At 32.5% G+C, this 26,775-nt stretch overlaps 1 protein-coding gene across 1 annotated transcript in view; it reads left to right on the forward strand.

Annotated features, from left to right (window-relative positions):
• Nucleotides 1–26,211, forward strand: part of LOC118185932 (nicolin-1-like) — a 31,370-nt gene extending 5,159 nt beyond the window's left edge. The window contains exons 3-7 of the mRNA XM_035355904.2: nt 5,652–5,758; nt 9,126–9,239; nt 22,073–22,150; nt 23,083–23,187; nt 25,862–26,211. Coding sequence (XP_035211795.1) covers nt 5,652–5,758; nt 9,126–9,239; nt 22,073–22,150; nt 23,083–23,187; nt 25,862–25,897 — 440 coding nt within the window. The 3' untranslated portion in view covers nt 25,898–26,211. The remainder of the gene's footprint in view (nt 1–5,651; nt 5,759–9,125; nt 9,240–22,072; nt 22,151–23,082; nt 23,188–25,861) is intronic.
• The last annotated feature ends 564 nt before the right edge of the window (nt 26,212–26,775 follow it).

The following is a 26,775-nucleotide window of genomic DNA, read 5'->3' on the forward strand; positions in this document are numbered from 1 at the left end:
TAGATCATCACTTTAAATCTGGTAAGATGGCATGCAGAAATTATAAAATTAAAAATATGAAACCGTAATTTATAAAATAATGAGCAATTATGATCTAATCATAAGGATAAGGTATAAAATAAGGGTATCAAAATTTACACAAAAAAAAAAAGAAAAAAGCTTAATATTTATTTGTTTACTTTATTAAAATTTCTTTCAACGCGCGCATGTGTAAAGCATACATTACGCATAGCCGAAATTAGAAAATTGCAACCAGAAAACTATTTGATTTGTATTCGTGATATTTATAATGACGAGGAATTTGATTTCAATCATATCAAAGACGGAGTACATTGAGATGAAATACTACATTTAGTAAGGAATTATAAGCCGAATAAAATAAAAACATCTGCCCTGAAGATAACGATAGTGCTGACAGATCAACTTCCAGTTCATTGCGCACCGCGACGTTCCCCCTCCCCCCGCGCAGTGCAGCGTGAAATTGATAAACAGATTTCAGAATGGTTAGATAAACAAAGGATATGCCTTTATCCATTTTTTTGTAGCAATTCCACTTTTTGTTTGATGGATATCGAAACATACTTTCGTTTTGTACATCCTTTGGGAGTTCCAGTGTCATAAATTCTATTTGACATAATCGAAAGTTCAAGCTTACTGTTATAAAATTGCTCTTACAGTCTTCAAAATATAATAAGCCGGATCCAATTCGAAGATTAAGGAACAACGCAATCATCAACATTAACTGAAATAGATAATTAGATAATTTTAGCTTATACCATCCGTTATACATTAAACGCGCACGCGAAAACATATTCTGCGCTTGCGCACACGCATATGCGCAGTCGTAAAGGTCTTACTCGCACGCGTAAAAGCCTATGCGCATGTGTGAACGCGGCGCATGCGCAGAAAGTTTTTAGCTTTGAGGTCCGGATTATGGGTGTCCGAATTAACGACTTTTGACTGTATACTGTTTTCTCTCTTATTTTAAGACTCGCTTGTTACAAAATAAATAAATAAAAAAAAATATAATCAAAATATTCCTTGCAATAAAATAACTTATTTAAAAAAGGGATGTTTCTTTTCTTAATTTTTTTTTAGATGAAAATATGTAAAATATGTCACAAAAATTATCATCTGCATTTGCAAATTATTGCTTGTAACATTTCCATATCTGAAATGAACATAGCAAGACCCTAAAGTTAATGCCAAATTATGTTAAAAATTTATTAATTCAGCATTCTGAAGATGGTAAAAGTATTCAAAATACTCCAGAAACCTTTGACATAAAGCATCTAATTTTACTTTGATGTATTAAAGAAGAAAATTGTGTGGGACTGTTCAAAATATCCTGAAGTCTGAATAAATGAATGAAGATTCACATTCTGAACTAATGCAGGGGAATCAAATTTATTCTATGAAAAGTTGGACAAAATGGAAAAATGAATGTTGTAAATCTTATATGGGATTTAGATGAATGTTTGCAATAAATATTAGGGTCAAAATTTTTACAAGACTTATTACGGCATAAGGATACAAGGGGTGATCAGTAAGAAGGAAATTCTTTGTCAACAAAAAACAAGCAGAATATGCCTAATGTTTGTAAAAAGGTAAGCGAACACTGTTTATCATACTATGTTACATGTATAGACAAGTTGAAATTGAATATATTTGAGTCCAGGGGGTGAATTGCTGCATAACAAAAGCTGAATGAAAATTTGATTCTGAAAATTCTATGGCCTACTGTCAAGCATAAGAGTAGAAGCATAATGATTTGGGGATGGAAAATTTAGTTTTTTTCAGAAAAGATTGGGATCAATGTAAATACACAAATATTCTTAAAAAAGCCTGAAAGCTGCTCCAAATTTTTCAGGAAAACTTGGAATGCAAAATACATTCAAGCTCTATCAAGGTAACAGTTTTAAACATAGAGCCTTAAATGTTTGTCGTTATTATGCAACTGTCCCAAAGTTATCAAAACTTCTGCATATTCCCAGACTTAAATCCTATTGAACATCTATGGAATAAGTTGGGGAAAAGAATAGGGATACATTTCTGGTACAAATTTCTTCAAAAGCTCTACTAGAAGTAATTCTTACAGAGGAATGGGACATTCTATTACGAAAATATGAATTGAATCCATGTCAAAGCAGATGAAAAGTGTAATTTTAATTAACCCTTTCGAGACATTGCACCTTTGTTTAAGATGTTCCATCGGGACAGATGGATGTTGAAAGGAATTGTCCCACAAGATGGAAGTTTTGCGTCACTAAACCTAACTTTAGGAGGAGAAAAAAAGAAGTCCTAACATCATAATTTTTAATAGTGTTTTAGGTTATTACTTAAGCTATCATATATGTTTAAATGAGCATTTAATAATCTTTTTCCTCTACTTTATATGAAAATTTGTAAAACAATTTGCTTACTTTGAGAAATAATTTTCGAAAGCACTATTCAAATTATTCCGAATTTTAAAATGAATAAAATAATACATGAAAGACTATTTACAAGAAGAAATAACAAAATCTTTTGCAGGAAGTGAAAGGCTGATACTCGATGATCTCAGTCTCTGATGAAATGTCTGTATGAGAATCACTAGAAATATTACTCTCTAACTCTCTAATGAGAGTGATGATTCATTGGTATATCCTTACTCTGATAAATAACGCTTTTTCTCTATAATAAACTGCAGTCAAGGCTTTCCGAAATAAAAAGGGAAGTGAGCAAAATATAAGTGATAAAAGCAATGCAAAGTGTAATAGAACTTCCAGATAGTAACCCTAAAAGACCCTACATGATAGCAAAAAAAGGATTGAAGGGATATCAGAAACGCAAATATTTATATCACATGGCAAACTAAAGAGACGAGCTCTGTTTGTTTATATTAAACTCTGCCTCTTCCCCGGCAACAGCCGACACTAACATTACGCAGAATGTGATCAAACTGGAGGTCAGGATCCTAAAACTGTATTAATTTCAAAAGTAATGGGCACGGGATGCCATCTAGTCATCTTTAAAACATGTTTCAGCTTAAAATTATTATACACATCACCTGTTCTTTGCATTAGTTCTCCAGTGACGTGTTTGGGATGCCCATCCTGAAAAGGTTAAGTGTATCCAATGAAATATTGCATGTCCCATTATTTATATTTTTTATGATTGTTTGTTCAAAGTGTTCGAACACTTATGCGAGTTCATTATCGAAACTTTTTAAATAAACTATTGTTTTATTAAAAATATTTTAAATGATTTTTTTTTTCAAAAAGAAGCAGGTTTTAAGAAGGTTGATCAGTAAAATTGCTTATCACTGCACAATTTTTATGATGAATGCCTACTTTCATAAGTATTAAGATATGCCTGCTCATGCAGCTGAATTTTCTTCTCCCGCGGGTGTTGGTACTTCCCTAGTATCATTTATTTGGAAATATCTTTGCCTAGTGCACTTTAATGCGATCTACTGGTGAAAACTCTTTAGTAGTTAATGACCAGAAAAAAGTAAGTCATAAGTAACTGGTATTTGTAAATAAAACTGAAAACACTAGTTTTTGAAAATAGGTGTGTGTCATTGTAAATAGTACCCTTTTCACTCATAGTTTATCTGTCTGTCATCTGGGTGGCAGAATTAAAAGGCAGCAAAATTTTTAGAATTTAAGGGAGGCACTGCACAGCAGTATTTAGAGAAGGCAAAATCTCTAAAATTATGTGAAATGTCATACAGCAGAATATAAGACCTACAGAAATTGCACCAGGCAGCAAAATACCTGGCATCAACTCCGATTATAACTGCATATAAATCCAACATAGAAGATGAAATGAGGAAAGCAGAAACAAATGGGAAAAGTGTAGGGATTTCAGGTGATGAAGTGTGCTGTGTACAAGAGCCCCAACAGAACTAAAAACACTGATATAACTTTACGTCAAAGGATTTTAATTTTAGCTTTCATTATTGCCAATTGTTGCGATCACATTTTGGTATGCTTTCTTGTGCTGCTTGGTATATAGGTTCTTGCTTGTGTCACCATCTGTTAGCACCAATGAAAAGTGCTGCAGCACCCAAGTTTCACATGCCCTTGAAGATGATAATGAGCTTGGGTTTCAGGTTCCACACTATATGCTGAGATTATTGTGCATATTTACACAACTTGTATATTTACACAACTTGTTTGGTGAGGTTGGTGTTCGAGAGGACACATGACAGTAAAGGCTCATGACTAGTGTAGGTCAAAGGCAGGGATATGACTGGAGATAAAGAGAGGTGACCCTTGTCACTGCAGCAGCAGCCAGCATCTTGAGACAGTAGGCACAAAAACAGTATCTGGTAATTACACATTAAAATTCATTCAAAAGTAGGCATGTAATATGTCAAAATGCTTTAAAAAATGTATGCAATATGATAAAATTGAAAGTGAGCACTATAGAATATTTTACAGTTCACCAGATGAGAATAGAGGGAAGTTAGTCTTGACTTGGAGGCAGTCGAGTTCTGATTGGCTGTCAGGGTCTTTAAGCAGTACAGTGCAGTAGAGTTAAGTGGGAAAGTTGTCATCCATCACAAAAGCCGCAAGTGGACGCAAGTATTGACCTTCTTCCAGAATTTCATAGTGGAAGGTGCCAAAATGCTTCATTGTCTTGACATTGTCGTGTTTCTTGGCATTTTTAAAGAAACTTTACGTTACAGCTGAGCAACGAACTGTCAGTTCATAGTAACGCATTACCGCATTGCTTTGCCTGCGCAATGACCTTGGGATTTGATTCTGGATCTGTTATACACAATCGAATATTATACTGCTGTTGCAAAAGAACTCCTGTATCACAGATTCTGATGTTCGAACTGCTTTGGAATGTAAGCATTTGATTAGCTCTTGATGTCACTATACACTCCTAAGGATTTCTGATGCAACATGAGGAGATACAATTGGTCACTGTGAACTGAGCCTGCTTCGTGGGTGGGGTTATGAGTCAGTGCCTTCATGAGATTGATGTTTGTGTTGATGGCTTGTGACTGCAATGTGTGGGCATGGTTAGTTAAACCCATTGTTGTATGAATGAGCGTGATTGAGAGAACCTCGGTATGTGCAAGGTAGTTCATCATTTGTTCTTGGTAGGAGAAAGTGTGGAATCTGCAGATTGCTATTGTAGTGATCACACGGTATGCTAGCTTGATGCTGCTTGGTATGTATTTGTTTGCTCATGTCACCATCTGTTAGCACCAATAAGAAGTGCAGCTGTGCACAAGTTTAACCTGCCATTGAAGATAATAATGACCTTGGAATTCGATCCTGGGTGTGTTATATGGCAGTCAAATATCATACCGTTGTTGCAAAAGAGCTCTCGTGCGACACGTTCTGATATTCAAATTCAAACTGCTTTGGAATATGAGCATTTGATTAGGTTTCAAGATTGCTGTACCAATTATTAATATTCTTTAAGTGTTGCCAACAAGTGGTATGGTTTGTTACATTTTATTTATTTTTGTTATCCTTTTATTTGCCATCATTTAAAGTTCTTATCATATGTGTGCTTATAGTTCCCAAAGCTTTTAATGGACGATGTTTATTTCCAAATATTTAGCTTGTAAATATGCAAATGACCTCAATTTATAAATAGTTTTGAATGTCATTTATCAGCTTTGAAGTAACTTCAGTTTATTATAGATAGGGATATCCTTCCATGGCAGACATCAGTGAAACATTTTATTTTAATGGAAGAACCTGAATGTGAAAAAAATTCTCAGAATGTTTTTTCAATTCCCTCCACGAAGGTAGGGCATTCTTTACTCAGAATATATTTCAAGCCTTATATGGATAAATATTTTTAAGATTCAAAAAATAATTTTTTAGCATTTGTTTATAATATCTAATTATTATTTTTTAAACATTTGTCACAAAATATTTACTTTTTCTATAAAATGCTAAAGAACATAGAAATCACATGTTTTGGGTGCATTTAAATATATGTATTATAATATATTTAAATAGCTACCATTTTTCACCATGTCTTCAGTGAATCAGTGAATTTTCACAATTTTTAATTTTTAGCCTAAGGAAAATATTCACAGTAATAAATTAAATTTATTGAATTAATGAAACTAAATCATCCAAATTCTGTTCTTTCCTTCTGTAGAAATTTTATGCTTAATTTTTCTTATTAAATTTTATTTGATCTGAAATGTCTTAGTCTAGCATTGGTAAGTTTACCAACATAATGTTATATATATATTTATTATTTTATTTTCATCGTATTCAAAAGTATTTTGGTAAATAAAAGCTTTTCTTTCTTAACCAGGATTGTTTTAGTAAAAACGTGTAAGAAAACTAAATGAAAGTAGCTAGAAAACGTAAAATTTAGAATGTCAAATTAAACGTCAATATATTTTACATCTGAATGATGTTTTGAGTAGTTCAATAACCTGCATCATGTACGAATATAAGTCAGTTATAAATTCTTTTGAAATTGCATCACTGCACAACATTGAAAATCTCTTAGAAATATTTTCAGATGAGAACTCCTAATTCTCCATATTTCAGGGTTGGCAGTTGTATATATGTTACCGTGAAAGACCGAAATTGGAGAATGTCGACTTTCACCGGAGAATATCAACATTCACCAAATACATCGGTGAAAGACCGAATATTTCACTACATTCTTGTATATTCGGACCCTCGCTGGTGTATGTCGACAATCACAGATATGCTCTGGTGAAAGTCAAAAAGAGAGGTCATAAAGTGCCATAATAGTTTAAGTTGTTGCAATAAATAAGATTTGAATGACATAATTTAGTAAGTTTTTTATTACTGTTATTTTATTTTCTCATTTAGAACGTACTGTATAATTAAGTAAGTTTTTAACTTCTATTATTTTCCTTTCTCATTTTGAATGTATTGTGTGTTTTAGGTTCTCATGTTCTTAAGTTCTTATTTCAAGTCTCAAGTGCGTTTATTCGCAACTGAATTACAGAGAAGAAAATATAATATTGTTATATGTTCAACATTCACCATTAGTACATGGTGAATGTCGACATTGACCGGTGTAAGTAAGAAATAAGAGTATTTGGAAAATATTTCAGACATACACCAAGAGACTATGTGAATGTTGACATTCACCTGTGAAAGTCGACATTCTCCAGATTTCGTTGTTTCACCGTAACATATATACAGACAGAACACATAATAGCAGAACTATTTGTTGTGCTCAATACATTATAAAAATGAGAAGAATCTGTAAATGAATTAACTGCAGCTGTTTAATGTTGGTCCCCATGCTAGAGTAGCAATATGAATTTAGTGGTTAATTTGCCAAGTTAGTTGATTCTGAAATAAATTTGTACCATAAACAGAATAAAAGCATATTTTTTATGTATTCTGCTTTTGTGCTGAAATTCATGATGTAAAAATTATCTTCATATTTTTTATTTAATTTAAAAAAGCTTTTAGTTATCCAGAATGAATTTGTAAACCTAGGTGATATGACTATGAAGAGTATACAGAATAAAGATGACTACTGCAATAATTCATTTGATTCAGCACAAATCTTAGATATGGAAAATTGTGATTTTAAAGCACACTAGGAAGAGAAAACAATTTAGATTCAAAACATATGAATTTGCTATGGAACAAACAAAATATGTACAATCTTTTCAAATTTCAGGAACACCTAGAAATGTAAGGTTAGTGAGAAATTTGCTTTTAGTTTGTTAAATATTAAGGTAAAAACATATTTAGCGGTGCCCCTTGGTGAAAATTGGCAATTTTTGGCAGAACATAGATGCTGATATTGTCCAACATTCATCCATACGCATTTCCTTCCTAAAAACAAGACATTTAATAATGACTCCTAAGTAAACCTTCATTTACACACCAGTCAATTAATGCTCTTTTCCTCTTTCTTTCCAAATCGTACAGAAACTTCAAATTTATTTTACCACATTCAGCCATTCTACTGTCTAAACCACAAAACAAGCAATGTTCTTCCTAACCAACACACACCACAAGCCCTTACAAATATTTTCCCATAATTCAAAATTTACCGTAATCACACAGCTGATTACGTCATAATAGGCTTTTCATAGCAATTCAACTACTCAGGTTATCATAAATGAAACAAGAACTTGGCGATAAATGAAATAACAACTTCACAATAATACAAAGGGCACTTTGCAATCTACTTTAACCAATATTAACCACATGTATTAACTAATGCATAATTATTAATTTTAAATGAAAGATAAAATAGGTATACTAGTCTCCCCCTTTTTTTTACATTTATTTATTTTGAAGTCTTTCCTCTGTTGAAAATCTGTTGCATTGTAGCTTATTTATAGTTAGCTATATTTAAATACACTTAATATAAGTATTCTTAAAAGTTTTCAAGTGATGTGATGTGACCATTAATTATATAAAAATATTTCTTGACTTTAAATGGCTGGCCATGAATTATTTGTCTTGCAAATATTTGGCTTATTGGGCTATTTACTTGTTTCCAAGTAACAGCAGCTGTGAAAATTGCTTCATTTGTATTAAGTGGAAGTTTTTGTGCTGAAATCAGAGTTTAATCAATTTTACACAAAGAAATAACTATATTTACGTTTAAAATTTTGAATAAAATCTTAATCTGTGGGTTGAATTCTGATGGATTGTTAAATTCACATTTTTTGTTTTATTTATTTATTAACTTATTGTTTTATCAACATTTCTGTCAAGTTTTAAAAACATATTAAATTAATAAATATAATGAAAGTAAACAATATGTAAACATGAAGTTTTGAACAAAAGGCTATTTAAAAATGGCAAAAAGATGTGATACAACTGCAGAGCCTTTCTAAATACTGCAGAATTGAAACCATAGCATAATCTTATGACAAGAATGTTAATCAAAACAGTGCAGTATTCTTGTGTATGACAAACCATTGGATGCTGGAATATTGTCATTTTCCTGTAGTGATAGAGTTTATTAATATATTTATTTGTATTTTTAGATTTTCTAAAATTGTATAAATTGATTTAATCCATAAATTTATAAAAGTAAGTTTTATGTGTAAGCCCTAAAGATAATTTTGACAATAAAAAGCAGTATATATTTGCATTATTTGTGTATTTGAGCTGATATTTATTTATTTATTTTATTTTAAGAGTGCCATCCCATGGTCTGGTATAGTTAATTTGAGAATTATACTAAAACAACCATCATTCCGGTGGAAAAAGTTTGGTATAGAAGAACTAAACTTTTTTGGAGATCTACTCAAGGTTAGTTTGCAATTTTTTTTCCTTTTTAGTGTTCACTTGTTTTTTGTTTTAACCTAAAACGTATTTTTTTAATATGTAGAAAAATAAAAGTAAAACATTTAAATCCATTATTTTTTTAATGGCTTCATCTGGATTGAATGTAATGGATTTAAATGTTTTATTTTTCAATATTACTACCAGTTATTTTAGCTTTCAGCTCATAATTGGATTAGGTTTTGAATTCCTTTTTTTTCCGCATAATTGGATTAAGTTTTGAATTCCTTTTTTGCTTCTTAAGAACTATAGTATGAACTTGTAGGGCATGAACTTGTAATGTAGTGTAGTATGAACTGTAGTGTGAATTGAGTATGAACTTGTAGAAGGTTTAAGGTGCAACCAAGACGTTTCAAAATCGTAATCCAGCGCTTCCTTGCAAGAGCAAACCAGCATCATCTGCTACACTAAGAAACCCTTTCTGGCTGAGCATTACTGTGCGATGAGCCATCTACATGCACCTTACTTCTCCTACAAGTTTGTAATCATGGTACTGAGACACCTTGTGTGTATGTATAGGCTATATGGAATCCAAAAAAATAAATATTTTATTTGTAATTTATGTGCTGTTTAGAAAAGGCAGCCTAAAGAAAATAATTTAGAAATAATTCTTTCAGTAAAACTTGATGTAATAGATTAAATATTAGAATGGGTGCATTTCAATAGTATTTGCTGTAATATCTTCGTTGAAGTGAATGAATCACATACTCCAGAAGTCTGTTGCACTGAAAGTGTGTTTTGTTATGTTTTTGAGGAGAAGAGAATTTGAAAAATAAGAAAAGCTAAAAAAGATGTACTCTGTTTGCTACAATAAAATGGAAAAGATATAAATATACATAAATTATAAAAAATTTCAGTTCTAAAAAATTGACAAACCTGAAGAAAAAAAGCAATTTTTTCCCAGGTTTGGTAATTTTTTTAGCAGCAGTGTTACCTGTCTAGAAAAAAGGAAAAGAGAAACGAATCAAAGATGAATGTTTGCAATTTGGAAAGTAAGAATATGATTTTTCAAATATTTGGCAAAAATCAAGATTTTTATCTGGAAAGTTTCCAGTTTGCCTGTTGAAGGAAATAGCAAATTGAATTTAAAAGGAGCTATTGGTCCATAAAAATAAGTATCTGCATTTTATTTTTGAAAGTCTAGAACAGTAGTCTCGAATTGTTGGCCTGAAGCAATTTTATGTATCTTTCGAATGCATGAATACACAAAAAAATATATATACACTCTTAGACAAAAAAAAAAAAAAAAAGATGCACCAAGAAGGAGTTAGAATGGGACTAAAATCGGTAGAAGTGAAGTACATGTATAGAAAATTATAGTTTGAGAAAAATTGGATGATTTATTGACGTGATAGAACTTCACAAAGTGAAAAAGTCAGTAACGCGTTTGTCCACCATCCAAATACAAGCAGTTATTCAGGTTGGCATCGATAGGTAGAGGTTGGGGATGTCCTCCTCAGAGATATCATGCCAAATTCTGACCAACTGGCACATTAGATCGTCAGCATCCTGAGCTGGTTGGAGGGCCCTGCTCATAATGCTCAATAGGAGAGAGATCCGCTGACCTTGCTGGCCAAGGTAATGTTCGGCAAGCAGTAGAAACATGTGCAGTGTGGGGGTGGGCATTATCTTGCTGAAATGTAAGCCCAGGGTGGCGTGACATGAAGGGCAACACAACGGACCTTAGAAATTCTTTGACATACCGCTGTGCTGTAAGGTTGCAACGGATGACAACCAAAGGGGTCCTACTATGAAATGAAATCGCACCCCAGACCATCACTCCTGGTTGTCAGCCTGTCTGCCGGAAGTCAGTCAGGTTGGTATCACACCGCTGTCTGGGGCGTTTCCAGAATCGCCTTCGCTGATCATTGGGGCTCAGTTCAAAGCGGGACTCATCACTGAAGACTATTGTACTCCAGTCAGTGACATTCCAGTGCAAATGAGCCCAACACCACTGCAAACAGGCTTGACGTTGTACAGAGGTCAATGGTAGTTTGTGCAAGGGGGGTCGTGACCTCAGTCCCCTTTCTGGGAGCCGTCTATGAATGGTCCTTTACAGTCACTGAAGCACTAGTTGCACATACAATCAATGATAATGATGCATCTGGGACTGTGAGTGCCGTTCTGATGATTGCTCGGTCTTCACGTTCTGTCGTTTCTCTAGGCCTACCGCTTCCTTCTTGCTGCTGTGTGCAGCCGTGGTTCACCCATTCCTGCCAACATCGTCTAATAGGGGCATCGCTCCTGCTCAAATGTCGAACTATTCGCTGATAAGACCAACTGGCTTGTTTGAGCCCAACTACACTACCTTTCTTAAATTCTGACATCTGCGTGTATCGTTCGTGCACCTGTATGCGAGGCATAGTTACTGTCTACCAGACAACACAGAATGAAATTCGTGAAGAATTTATGACCTGTAATCGTAATTTCTCCTCTTAAATATCCTGCCAATTGTGTAGATCAGATGCGCTGTAGCGATAACCATTCATTCATTGGCAGCCAAAATGTAAAATTTTGCATTTTCTGTCGAAACCTGTTTGCATATCAATTTGTGTCCAATTTGCTTTATATCTTCTTGGTGCATCTTTTTTTTTTTTTTTTTTTTTTTAGTTGTTGTTGTTGTCTAAGAGTGTATATAGAACTAATTAATTTACAGTCTGACATAACTCTTATTCAGAGGTTTGGAGATACACATTTTTTATTAACTTTTATTCATACTTTTAAAAAAATACACTTAGTTATGAATTTTTGCACTAAGAATAATTGCTTTGTTTACAAAATGCAGTTACATGTGAACAGCATTTTTCACAATTGAAAATTAATAAGAAAAGAATCCAATGAATCTATGAAACTCTACAATTCGCGATGAAGATAATTTCTTATGATTTCTCTTTATGGATAAGAAATTAAACTATTTTTATTCATGCAATGAAGGAAAAATAAGAGAAACTATAGTAGTCGTTACTTATTCTCAAGTTTTATCTCACTTGGAAAGCTTCCTTTGTAAACTTAGAAGGTTTTCATGATTTGCGTATTTTTAATTTAAATTGAAAACTGAAGTAAGTTATTTAATAATTAATTAAATACGTTAGAATTATTTGAAAAAAATGTTAGTCTGAAAATTGAATGTTTATTTGTCAATATATTTGAATTACAAAGTATAGCCAACAAAAATGTTTTACTGGTGCAAAAATTTAAATATCAGACAGACAAAATTTTTAAAAAATTTTCTTTTGAAAAAAATTTTCTTGAATTTTTTCTTTTGCAATATTGTATGCTTTGGTAAATATTTAGTAAGCAAAATTTAAAATTGATTTCATCGGCTTGTTCTGATGTTACTGTCAGACAAGTGAGATAAGTCACAACAACAGAAACAAAATTGTTTAAAAATAATTTTTTACTTTGTTAATGGAAAATTTTTATTTTGTCAAAATAAAATTCTGATCCGTCAGCTGTTTTTAGAATATGTGTGTGGCCCACATGCAAATTAAGTTTTTTACTACTGGGGTAGAGTTTTCTGTTTTTTTCTGCATTAGCAATTTGTGCATAAGCCTTCTTGGACTTCTTTTCTGCTGTCTTGACTTTGGAATCTTAATATACCTTCGATGTAAGGTTAGCTTGAGAAATTTTTAAAGAAGAAGCCTTAAATTTATAATAAAGGGGCCTAATTTAGATTTGATACATGTATTTTGCAGATTGCTAAGGGAAGATTTTAGTAATTGTTAACCCTAGATAAATATCTAAAATTACTTTTTCTATTCCTAAAGAATTTTCCTTGACTTCACTTAGTGTAATGTAGTAAGCATTAAATTGCAATAGTGGAAAAAAAAAGTTTTCTCACAAGCTTCAAACCATTTCTGAATAGTTCCTTCAAATGATCGTACTCATTGTAATATGAACCACTCAAGTACTGCTTCAGATTTTGAGACAAAAGGAAGCCACTTGAGACTTAGTCTGCTGAACACAGTAGATGGTGAAGAAGATGAAATTCAAATTGCTGAATAACGTTTTAGGAAATTTTAGCCTTGAATGCTGGAGTGTTATTGTATAAGTCACACTTTTCTATTGAATTAGCCATAATATTTTATCTTTATGAGTTGTAAAAGTTGATTAAGCAGATTAATATATGGTAAAGACCTGATATTGTCAAATTATGGGATATAATCGGTGAGCAGTTATTCCTCTTTATAAAAAATTGTGCCCAATACCTTCCCAGTAGATTTCTGGGCTTTGAACTTTCAGGGTTGAAAAGATGCATCGTCTTGCTCTCTTGTTTTGCTTTTATGTCACAACAAGGAAGCTGTGTTTCATTATCTGTGAAATCTGTGAAAAAAGCAAAAATTCATCTCCTGTCATGAATAAGAATTTATTTTGGCATTATCATGAAGAACATTTAATTTGATGTTTCTTCAGTTCTTATATCAACACTCTCGACACCCATCTGGTGCTGATGCTTGATATGTGGTGCATCTGGTGCCAGATTTTTGTGCAAGATTTTTTGTTTGTTTGTTTGTTTGTTTATCTTTAACCTTAATATTGATTTCCTTGAATGCCTCTTAGCAGTCTGAGAAATTGTTACTCCTCTATTTTTCATCATATATTCCATAATTTTAGTACATGTCTTTTTTACTGGTGACATTCATTCTGCAGATTAGTCTGAGACTACCTTTGAATGATGCCCTTTTATGTTCAGGTGTAGCTGCCCATCTTTCGACTGGCATAGGAAGATAATCTTTGGCCATAAACTGCCTATGCTTTCAAAAGTATTTGTTAGTGTTATGTTTTTTTTTTTTTTTTTTTTTTGTTGTTGTTGTTGTTAAAAATTCAGTCACTGTAAGATGTTTGATAATTTCAGTATTAACTTAGTGGCAACATTTAATTATTTCTCAAAAACTAAACAATGGTACCTGCTGTATGTAATTTCCTTTTTATACTTTTAAAGGAATATGTAACAACTTCACCATTTTTTTAAACATCCTACAAGTATTGCATCATACTTAGGCATTTTTTTTAAACATCCTACAAGTATTGCATCATACTTAGAGAGACAAATATTTGCTTGTTGAACCCTGATAAAAATCAAATAGGAAACGCAATCAATGGTTGTTCAACATGTTTTGGATTGATAAGGATAATTTTTTCTACATGGAAATGTGAGTACATATATAATTCACATGGGCAGTGGTTTACTAGTTCTTACATATTACCATTTAACTTTAAGGAGCATTGCCAGAGAACTGGTTCCAAAGCTGCAAAATGAATATGAATGCCTAAGCATATCATGGTGTTTTTATATGAAAGAGCTGTGCTGTCAGATGCAACCTTTATACAGTATAAAGTATCATCTTTTTTTTTTTTTTTTTTTTTTTTTTTTTTTTTTTTTTAAGTGTTGGTGTTGTTTGTGTTGTCACTAATTTTATTCCAGTAAGGAGTGCAAGACTGTGTCTATTATTATCATTAGCCTTGAGCATCATACAGGTGACAGAATAACTTTGCCCAGTTCTCCTGTAGTTTTGAAAGAGAGAACTTCAGGGAATGGGTTCAGGGGTCTCCTATCCCTCTTCCCCACTGGAGAGAACTTTTGGCTTGTGTATATTTTGAGTATCCCCATGCCACACAGACACTATATATTTAAAAACATTCATGCCTTCTATGGGATTCAATCCCAGCCCTTTGGTATGCAGAGACGTAGTGTGACGTTCAGACATATGCACCCCTCAGACTTCCAGGTGCTTAGTGAGAACTATCTTTTTCAGGGGAAGATAGATATGCCTCTGACATAAAGGAACATCTCCGGAATCGGAGTGAGCGTCAATTTGACGTATGAGAAGACCACTTAAGTGTTATTCTTGTGGTTCAACACTTAAGGCATCAATGTCCGGAAGTTAAAAAGGATCTCAAAACTCCGTTTATTGTAAATAGAGTCCAGGAGATTGAAGAAGATTGTTTAGCCCCGTATCTAACGATGGCTACAGTGAACGGTTTTGATCTTCCAGTTTTGAGAGATACGGTCATGCATTGATGTAATATGCAAGAAATATCTCACTCCCTCGATGCTGACGGGTGAGACTGTTTGGGTAAAACACCCGTTTGAAAAGGCCTCAATTTGTTAACCCTTAGCAAACGTTACAATAGAAGGAACTTTTGGCCAAGTAACAACAAAAGCAGCGGTCATTCGAAATGAATTGGATTCCGGTCATTACTTGTTAGGGAACAGAACCGCCGAAAAATTAGCAGTGGATCATCACAATAAACTTTTCTTTCAAGTGAAAACAGGTACTCGAGCTCCGAGTCATTCAAAGAATGAAATCAGGAAAGGTTGTCTGCTGGAGTCTGAATGCAGCGAACTCGAACCCTCAAGCGAAGTTTCTCTCCTCATTATAGAAAGGGGTGAAGTCTTGTCTCAAACAAAAGGGATGGAGAAAACCAATTTCTTTCTGCCTGAAATGGAGTTGAATGAACTGTCAGTACCTGCAAAAGACTAGACGCAGTTAACTGATCTACAAAAGAAAGGCGACATTGTAAACCCATCTTTTGACTTAGTCGCATTCGATGATCACAGTAACGCTTTGGGAAATGGTACAAGTTAAGAATTTCCTTTTCGGCTTGGCATGAACAAGAAACTGTAGATATGCCAAATGATGTTTTGTACCAAACAGACTCGGAAGGTTTGCAGATGCCTAAAATTTCCGTAGGGGAATTGCCCAAGACACAGAGTAGTGTAAATTTACCAAGGAAAGTAGAAGAATCCCCAGTTCATCATTTATCTATACTAGTGCCTGATACTAAAGGGTCAAAGGGGATTAAATATAGCTACTTCATGAATGATGCAAATCCAACTTGTAATGAAATAGTTTTTTCTAATGTTAAAGCCAAATTAAATGTACATGTTTATTTTGAGGTCAAATGTAGCCATTCTCATCCAGGTGTTGGGTTACCATTGAGAGATTATCAGAAACAGAAAATTAAAAATATGCAACGTTTCCCTTTTCAGCCTGGCTAGATATATAATTAATATTAAACTTAGGAATGTATGTTGTATATTCCATTTTTCAGAAAACTATACGTTCTTTATTTGTATATGTATAATTAAGTTTAGTTCTAAGTATTATGTTGATTATATGTTTTTTTTTTTTTACTGGCCTCAATATAGTTCTTGTTATGTTTATCCTTGGTACTGAGCCCAGCATTGTGGAAAAAAAAGTATTAGTTCTAATAATTATTAGTTAGTTTTATTATTAACACATTATGAGCGGTCCGATATCATGAGTGGCTAGCTCATGATATTAGACAGTGCTGCGTAGCCAGCTAAGCGAAATATATGCGTGTGAAAATAAACTTGATAGACGTAAAAGTAATGGTTAAATTTTTGCAAAATTTGGTAATGGGTCTTATCTGGAACTATATTTTATATACATTAATTTATATTTTTATATTTGATAAGTATGTTTCAGAATTTGTGAGATTATGCAGGACTCACTTGTTTTATAAAAATACAATATTACTGTCGAATTTCTTATGAACCAAATTATACAAAAAAAAAAAAAAAAAAAAAAAAAAAAATACAATAAACATTTAAAAAATATAAAGCCATTAGAATTATAGGCCGTTGTTCCTAATTCAATGGGGGCAAAATAAAATAGCCCTATAATATATACATAGACTAAAGTGCAGAATCGCCCACTTATTTGTTTGGCGCTTTTGACAAGAGTAAGAAGAACTGGATTTTTGTCAATGTTCTATGTCTTTTTAAGTAAAAATTGGTCGATGTGTACATGGATAAACTCAAGAAAGTGCGCAATGCCTAGTTTGTGCAATTCTCTGATGTTTTTTTAAGTGAAAATAGGTCGATGTGTACATGGATACCAAGTACGTGCAATTCTTAAAAGCATGCCAAGCAGTGGTCAATTTTGCACTTTCTCCCATATGTAAAAAAAAGTATGCAAGCAAATATACAGTTTATTTAAATCCTTAAATAGTTACAAATATATATACAATATATATGTACTATATCGCCGTTAGCTGTTTATTTTATAGGATATATATGTACAGGACAATATACTAGTTTATAAAGTTTGGTGTAGTCAATGCTAGTTCCTAATATTTTTCTTGAGTGTGATATTTGAAGAAACAATCTCCCCGATGCAGCGAAACTTTACAAAATTCACACATATAACATGTTAAACTTTTTTTCTTATGTGTGGCACATACGCGACACTGTCTTTGAGGTTTCAATTTTGTTCCACCAGTGGTAATTTTAACCAATTTATGCCTTTTGGGATTTTTTGATAACCTCCATGGAGGATCACTTCTGCTGGACGTAGCGGATGCACCTTGTACAGGATCATCTGTATTGCTAGGAAGAGCTTCGCTAATCCATTCCTTTGCAACATCATGTAAAAACATCTTATACTTTTTTTTTTGAATGTGGATTTAATGCTTTAAAAACTCTAAACACATTAAATAACGTAAAATTGATAAAAAACATTACAGCTCGCTTCGTCCATTTTTTTGTATGACGCACAATCGAGTAATACGATAAGTATTGGTCAGCACGATCAACACCTTTCATGTATTTATTATAATCAATTATGCATATTGGCTTCCAAATTCTTTGTTTTGTTGCCCAGTCAATATTATGGCTTTCCGCAATGTCAGCTGAATGTATAGTTGAAATCATTCTGACTGTTCTTTTTGATTGCCAACATTGTAATAAAATATTCTGGCGGCGACAAAATATAGATTCCCCCTTGTTAATTTAGGATTTTTCAAACAACTGGGAAGGCCTCTGTTTACCTGAATAGTGCCACAAGTCCGAAAACTATTCTGTTAAAGTAATTCAGAAGTCGCAACACTATTGTAATAATTGTCCATGTATATGTGATGCCATAAGTTGGAATAGGGTTCAAGCAGATTTAAAATTGTTTCTTGCAAACGACTTCCTTCACCACAGTACATGCGAAAATTACAAATGTATCCCATTTTAGCTTCACACACCATTCTTATAAGTAAACCATACTTTATAATTTTTGATGCATTATAAACTTTAAATGACAAACGGCCCCTTTATGGCATGATGCTCTCATCCAGTGATAACTCTCTCTCTGGCTTATAAACCTCTTGAAATTTAGGTAAGAAGTAACATATAATCGGTAGGATTTTTTCAGGCGATCTCTGTCATCTTTGTCATCATTATTAGAGAAATTCCACGCATACCATATCTGTCTAAATCTATCCCTGCTCATTACTTCTGCGAAAATTGGAGTTTGGATAGTTTTATATGTAGACCAATATTCGTCTCTTGTATCTTTACGAACTCGTCCCATTAGGAGAAGTAGTCCGAGCATTTTTTTTTTAAATCCATCACATTCACATCCTTCCACTTCACAGATTTTGCTCTGTCTCGAAATGCATCTGGGTTTTGTTCGCGATACCGATTGGTTTCCGTTGCCATATATTCAAATAAGTCATCTCCAATAAATAGCTTAACCACATCTATTACACTTTCTGAATTATCTGGCATTACAAAAACTCCACTTTGTCCGAGGAATTGTTCAATAATTGGTACAATATCAGTTGTTGACCATTGTTGTTGTTGACTTTGACATATGTTGTTGACTTCGTCATCACTGTCTTCGGAGTCGCTAGATGATGATATTGGCAAAACTCGATTTCTTCTAGGTCGAAATAATTCCTAATCACTTTCACTGTCTCAATCAGGAAATTCCGCATCACTTGAAATCTGCGACAAGTCATCTGCATATACATCACTATCACTATTAGAATCCATTGTCTTTGAATTGAAGGTGGTATCAACCGCCTACACAATATCAACGTTACATGTATCTCTTTCTACGAGCTGCTCTACTAATAGACTACAAACATACAACATCGCATAAAACGAATTTGTGGAAACACATAGCTGCGAAGAATATTATTGGTTAAAATATAGATAGACGGAATGTTTTCAATCTCACTTTACGTTCTTTGAGACGTAGTCATATATTTGATAAAAATTATTTTTCCCTTGTGTTACTTAAAATTACTTATTTTAAACGGGTACTAATACCTGTCCCGCTTATAAGTGGCAATCCTTGCAACGGGTACAAATACCTGCCCCGCTTATAAGTGGCAATCTTCGCAACGGGTACAAATACCTGCCCCGTTCATAATGTATTAAGACTTGCTGTGATAAGGTACTAGGATTTGGAGTTCTGAACTCCTTCACCCACTCCTGGGGAGGGTAGGAGTTGTGACGTTCAGACATATGCACCCCTTGGACTTCCGGGTGCTTAATGAGAACTATCTTTTTCACAGCGACAGAATGGACAGCAGACTTTTGGAAGAAAGGTGCAGCGGAAACCTCCCTAGTGTGGTTTCCAGACATAAGAGACTAATTATTCTCTTTCTAGGTTTTTAACAAAACGAGGAGAGAGCTTTGTGTAAAATGCTTTTGATGCTGTAAACGAGTGAAAGCAGATGCATTCTAGCGCCGTTGCCATGTCAGCGGCCTTTGTATGAATTATGGCTGAAATGATTCAATTATTTTAATATTTATTCAAGAATTTCTTATTAAGTTTTCAAAATAAATATTTTAAAAGACAACCTGTCTTTCTTGCTCGGGTTTTTCAGTGCCTGAGGACAACTGAAGATCTTGCGCCGCTTTCTGTGTGCCAGGATTGAAAAATGTTTCATTCTAAAATTTCATAACATCAGTCTAGCACCCCTGGATGCTTGTAGCACCCCTTGCCCCTCCCTAGGTATGCCACTGTTGGTACAGTAATCACTATCTCACCACTATCTTGTCTGGGTTGCAAAGAAAGAATGGTTTAATAGATAATTCAAAATGTAGTGGCTTCCATAAACTTCTTACTTAACGTCAGTGGATTTTTGGTTGGTTGAGGGAGGAGTGAAAGTGTATTTATGGAGACTTTCCATGTAAGGGAAACTAAAAAGAGGTCTTAACCTTGAAATATATTTGCTTCCACCAAGCTGTATTCTTCTGTCACAGGCTTTGTAGCTCAGTCGATGTGTATCCCAAATTATGGCAGACGTTATGGTAAATACTTCCTACTGAAATGTACATTCTTAATATATTCTTCCTTTTCTGAATTTTCAAAGTGCTGTCCATCATAGAAATTTCATGTTTAAATTTATTTTCTATGTATAAAAATTCCCCTGCCTATGCAATGTGGTTATTACAAGATGCATTTTCCTTTCATTATTAGTTCAAAGGGTATTAGCCCAGAAGGGTGATTAATTTCATTTTTGCTTTTTGTGGCATTTTATTATACAGTCAAAAGTTGTTAATCCGGACTCGTCGGGACCTCGGCGATTCCGGATTATCGATTTTTCCGGATTATAGATCATCAGTTTAAATCTCGTAAGATGGCATGCAGAAATTCTAAAATTAAAAATATGAAACCGTAATTTATGAAATAAAGAACAATTATGATCTAAAGGGTATCAAAATTTGCAAAAAAAAGCTTAATATTTATTTGTTTACTTTATTAAACATTTCTTTCAATGTAAGTTGTTTAAGTTGCTTCGTTTTATGTGATAATACTTTCTCTTTAATTCTATAAACAGACATAATTTCTTGTTCAGTTACAAAGTTCCGCTGTTCAAGTCCTGTTAATTGCTGTGCCGAGAATACCGACTAACTTGTCAATCGAAATTTTTTCATTTTCACTAACCTCTCTGTCACATTCTTCATGTCTTTATCAATTTTTTTGCAGCAATTCCACTTTTTGTTTGATGGACATCGAAACATACTTTCGTTTTGTATGATCCTTTGGGAGCTCCAGAATCGGAAATTCTATTCGACATAATCGAAAGTTCAAGTTTACTTTTATAGTATTGCTCTTACAGTCTGCAAAAAATAATAAGTCGGATCCAATTCGAAAATTAAGGAACAACGCAATCATCAACATTAACTGAAATAGATAATTACATAATTTTAGCTTATACCGTCCGTTATACATAAAACGCGCACGCGAAAACGTATTCTGCGCTTGCGCAAACGCATATGCGCAGTCGTAAAAGGTCTTATGCGCACTCGTAAAAGGTCTTACGCGCACGCGTAAACGCCTATGCGCACATGTCAATGCGGCGCATGCGCAGAAAGTTTTTAGCTTTGAAGTCCGGATTATAGATCATTCCGGATTATGGGTGTCCGAATTAACGACTTTTGACTATAAATTAGTAAAATGGTGTTTCACTTTTCAAATTGTTGCCGCCAAATATTATTGCCCCTTTGAATGTTCTTATATTTAAAGAAAATAAATAATGAAGACTCTGCATAAATGTATGTATGTTTCTCGCATTATGATAAACAACGGTACCTAGAGCCATCAAATTTTGAATAACATAATCTTTCACCCAAATATGGGCATGTGAAAGCCCAAATTTGGAATTTGTTTTATTATCTATTTCATATTTTGTAAAGCATTTATGAGTTTTTGATTAAGAAACTCAACAATTTCAAAGCGAACAATGGCGGCACTGTACAAGAAAGAACATTTCTATCTCCAACATGTGAGACTGTGTATTGGAAATTCTAATTTTTTTTCCTTTTTTTTTATTGTTTTAAAAAATACTTTTTAAAAATTTTTTTGCACCATGTATGACACTCAGTCCCAAACTGAAAGTTATTTCCCCCCTTTTTAACTGTTTACATGATTTCAAATAATTGAATACCTATCTGTAAATATTGAAATTATCACCAATAATTTTGTTTGATTCATTATTTACAGATTATTTTTAAAAGCAAGATTTCATCTTATTTATTTATTTTTAAGGATGGAAAGCAAGTAGCAAGTGTCCATTCAGCATCATCATCAAGAAAAATTGAAACTAAACCTGTCATATCAGAACCTGTAAGAACTGTTGCAAACTATTACCATTCCCTTTTTAGTAAGATAATATATAGCATGTAGATGATATGTTTCTAAAGATTATTATTTTAAAAATTATGTTTGATTCATTATTTACGGATGGTTTTTAAAAGATTGTATATATAGTTTATAATATTACTTTGTTTTATTTTTATCACTTATACATTATAGAAATTCAGCACTGTAATAATGACAGGCTTGGATTTACTTTGTAGGTTTTTTAAGTTGTGAAAAGCGTCAACTTAAGAAGAAGTACTTAAATTAGAAAAGTCTTTATGCTGAATTGTATCATGCATTGAATTTGATGAAGACTTATATCAAATAATTAGCATCTGAAATTTTACGATGAATAATAAATATTAATATTATTTATAATAATTTATAAAAAATTAATTCATAATAAATGCATTTTTCTTGATAAATAAATTATAATTAAGGCTGAAAAATTATTTTTCAAAATGTGTTAAAGTAAAACTGGGAGGAAGTGAAATTATTACAGTTTTATCATTCTTTTGCCTATTTAAGTAGTAGTGTTTTTTAAAACCACTCCTGACATAGCATTTATCATTTTATTTTTATTTTACTCTTATTTTTGCAACTCTGAGATCAAAAGAATAATTTTTAACTCATAAAAGAAATTTATATCTTTTCTTAAACTTTGCATAGTTTTAGAATAATATACAGCCAATCAAATTTTATTTTTTATTCATTCATTTCATTGTTAGAATAAATATTTCATTATTTATTCATTCTTTTCATTGTTAGAATAAATATTTCATTTGTTGTGTATTGTGTTCAGTAAATTAGTAAAATGTTTGCACTTTTGTGTGTGTGTGTGCAGCCATATTTAAAATCAGAAATTTTAGTGGAAGAATATATAATAAACTGCTTTTTTTTAATAATTTTCTTTTCAGGAAAGTTTTGAAGCTGTTATGAGTTCCAAATCAAGATATATATCGATAGTATCAGAAATAATGCGAAATAAGCAAGCAACTGGTGCTGCTGTTGGCAGGTTTGAGGTAACTTACCTGTGTGGACTATCTTTATCTTAAAATTAGAAATATCTTGGTTGAAACTTTATATGAATGTATTTAGAATATCATACTTCTTCATCTGTTTCATTTATCTTATAGTATATTTCTTTATGTAAGAATATGTGTGAAATATTTACATGAACAAATGTAAGATCTACCAGAAAATTCTGTCCATCTGAGAAGTGACAGAAAATAATACATTTTTTACACATTAAATAATATTTATTATACAATATAATTTCCATTATTACTTATGACCTCTTGCCAGCTTGAGGGTAATTTGTAAGTACCACTTTTGAAAAATGTCTTGCCTTTAGAGGTAAAGAGCCTAAGTAGTATTTAACTGACATCTGCTTCAATTTTGAATTTTTTGCAATTCAAAGGATTTTGCAAGGAAAGAAATAAGTGATAATTGGAGGGTCGTAGATCTGGGAACTATGGTGGATACAGCAGAATTTCTCAGCCTAGCTGTGCAATTTTCTGACGAGCCACCAAAGCAGCATGTGGTCTGGCATTACCATGATGCAGTAGGGTGTGCTTCCTATTGAACATCACCAGCCTCGTTTCTTTAACTGCTTTCTTTAAATCATCCATTTTCTGACAGTATTTCTCTGAATTGAGCTTCTTATTAGGTCTCAAAAGCTAATAATGTGTTGGTCCTTATGTATTCCAACATATACACAGCATCATCTTATTCAGGTTCAAGCTGAGTTTAGAGGTGGATGGGCCACTTTGACACTTTTCCAATTGATGTTTTCATAGGTAATCCAATTATTATCCAGTCCAAGAAGGGTTTATTTTTGTCCCGAGCAAAGAAAGATGTGCATATGACAACTCGAACCCCTCAATTTTTTTAACCTAACTAATGAGGCACCCATCTGAAATATTTATAGACCAATCCTAGTTTCCAAACATGATTTAGAATGGTTTGTTGAGCTGAGTTAAGCTTTTCTGTAATCTCTGATATGACCAGAAAAAATATTTCCTCTATCATGGTCTTATTAATATCATCATGAATCAGAGAAGGCCACTAAGAGTGTGGCTTATCATTAAGATTGAAATCACCTCCTTTAAATTTTTCGAATAATCTCCTGCATGTTCTCTTGAAAACTTCATCTCTGCCAAAACCTTTCACTAAATCTTGATACACTTCTGTAGCAGTTTTTTCCTTTTTGAAATTTGTACAAAATACAATGTTGTAAATGAAATTTATTAATATCCATGTTTACATAATTGTGTCTGACACAATAATGATATGAGATACTTTTGTTTCAGTTAATTTAGAAAAGCACATGTGTGTAAAGGAAATGGTAAAGAGAGACAGCTTTATATGTCTCAAATGAACATGTGCATCCATGTTGAAACATTGGACAAAATTGGTTGTTGAAACATTGGTTAAAATAACATTGGACAGAACTTTTTGGTAGACCTTATGTTTTTAATACATTTTTTATTAGACTGATGAGTCAAACACTATTTCAAAGCAAGCTTCTAATGTACATTTTATATAAGCAAATATAAATAATCAGTTTACTCACTATTTGGGTGTTTTATGCTTTATGACAAACATTAGGCAATAGAAATATGGGATTTTTTTTTAATAAACTGATACCTGGTACTATTTTTAATAGGTTGCAATGTTGGACATTATTTTATTTGCATACATTCAGTAACATTTTAAGTCTGCAATTCAGGGAATTGGAGATTTTGCTGAAAATGTAGATTTGTAGCAATTATTAATCCACATATGAATCTGGATTGATTAAAAATAATTCTTAAATTTATATGTATGCCAGTGTATAATATATATTGTAAAAATTTGAATATTACATTCTAACCAGGGCTGTGGAATCAGTAGGGAAAATGACTGACTTCTTTAAACTTAAAGACTCTGACTCCCTCATATATATAAACATATACACATGTAGAATAGAAGAGAAACACGCCAGTGTGACAATCGAAATCGCAATAACAACCTTGTATTTAGCGTACATATATTAAAACACTCAATCGATTTCGAGGGCAGCTAAAGGTCCCTCCTCATCAGAAGAACGAAATTTCTAGAAAGGAGAAAAAAGAAGAATAAAGCATCGGCAAAGGAGTCTCTGAAACACGTGGTCGTTATCAGCACTGCATGTGGTCGTAACCGGATTTTTAATCAGAGTTACACTAGCCGAATATTTTTACTGAGCCAGGCTATCTGATCAGACATATAACACATAGACTAAAATGGGGGGGGGAACTGCACCTTCACGCGAAAAGTCTGAACCTTGAATAAAGGGAAAGCAACCTCTGTAATGGCTTTTTATACCCTCCGGTAGTACCATGCGCGAGGTGGCAATGTCATCTATCGGCAAAAATAACTAAGAATTATGGTAATAGAATTTAAGTGTAGGCCTTAATCCACTATATTGGTACGCCTGAAAAAAATCTTTTTTTTTTTTTTTTTTTTTTAGGAAAATAAAAGTTATTTCATTTTTTTCCTACAAGTAAGTATAGTTTTAAAATTTAGTGCGTAATATATTTTCCTCCTCTTAAAATACTATTTGTATTAAATTATGCAATATTATTTGGTTAAAAGTAGGAAATATTTACATGAAAAATTATACTAACACTACAATTTAACTGTTAATTTTTGATAATACTGCTTTTTTTATAGGTTGATGGGTCATATGATATTGGTCATCTTGTGTGAACTGCATATATACAATCCTGTTCCTTTCTGCATTTTGTTTAGGAATTTGGATATATACATTCTCTTATTATTGTCATTGTAATTTTGGTTTTAAAGCTAAGTACTCTATTTGCTGGTTTTCGCTGTGCTATGATAAAATAATTTATTTATTTTTAAGATGATGTTATGTTTATAGATGAGATATGTAACAGGTGAGAGAGAATATAATTTTATATATTGCTTATTAAGTTTTTCTTAATTTTTTCTACTGAATGTAAAATTATGTATATTTTATGCAATTAATAAAAAAATTTTATTTCTTTTTTTTTAGAGAATATTTGTTTCTTCTCGTTTATTAATTTTTGTAACAGTAATTCAGGTTTTTAACAATCTTCATAACAGTAAAAGATTTAGTGAAAGAATTTGGCTTATTAGTAAACTATCAGTTTTATTGCTTAAGCCTCCTTCCTCGTTTTTTGAAAATCTCGGGTTTAATGAAATTAATTTTTTAACTGGTATTGCACTTGCTGAAAAGTCTAATAATGGTATAGCTGCTTTGCACTACTCCGAAAAGGAAAAACAAATTCGAGATGGGAGAAAAGTTGCCAGCAATATAAGCAGTTTCAAAAATAAAATAACTCATTTCATTTGAAATCAGTTTTTTTTCGTAAACTTAAGAAATATAAATAAAAGATTTAGAGAAAGTGCGGTATTTGGCAATTTATCACCTGTTTCCGATTAATGGAAACATAACTACATTTTTTTTTTTTTTTTGCGAGATTAGCGGATCCATATATAAAAGACAGTTCAAAAAATTCTTGACTTATGCACAAAAATGTACAGTAAATAAAAAAAGTTATTTTTACATCCTTAAATCTTAGTGATATTTTTAAGACCAA

Source organism: Stegodyphus dumicola, chromosome 12 (assembly GCF_044657685.1).
Source record: "Stegodyphus dumicola isolate Sdum_Otavi_A_Nest chromosome 12, ASM4465768v1".
NCBI classification, from domain to species: Eukaryota; Metazoa; Arthropoda; class Arachnida; order Araneae; family Eresidae; genus Stegodyphus; species Stegodyphus dumicola.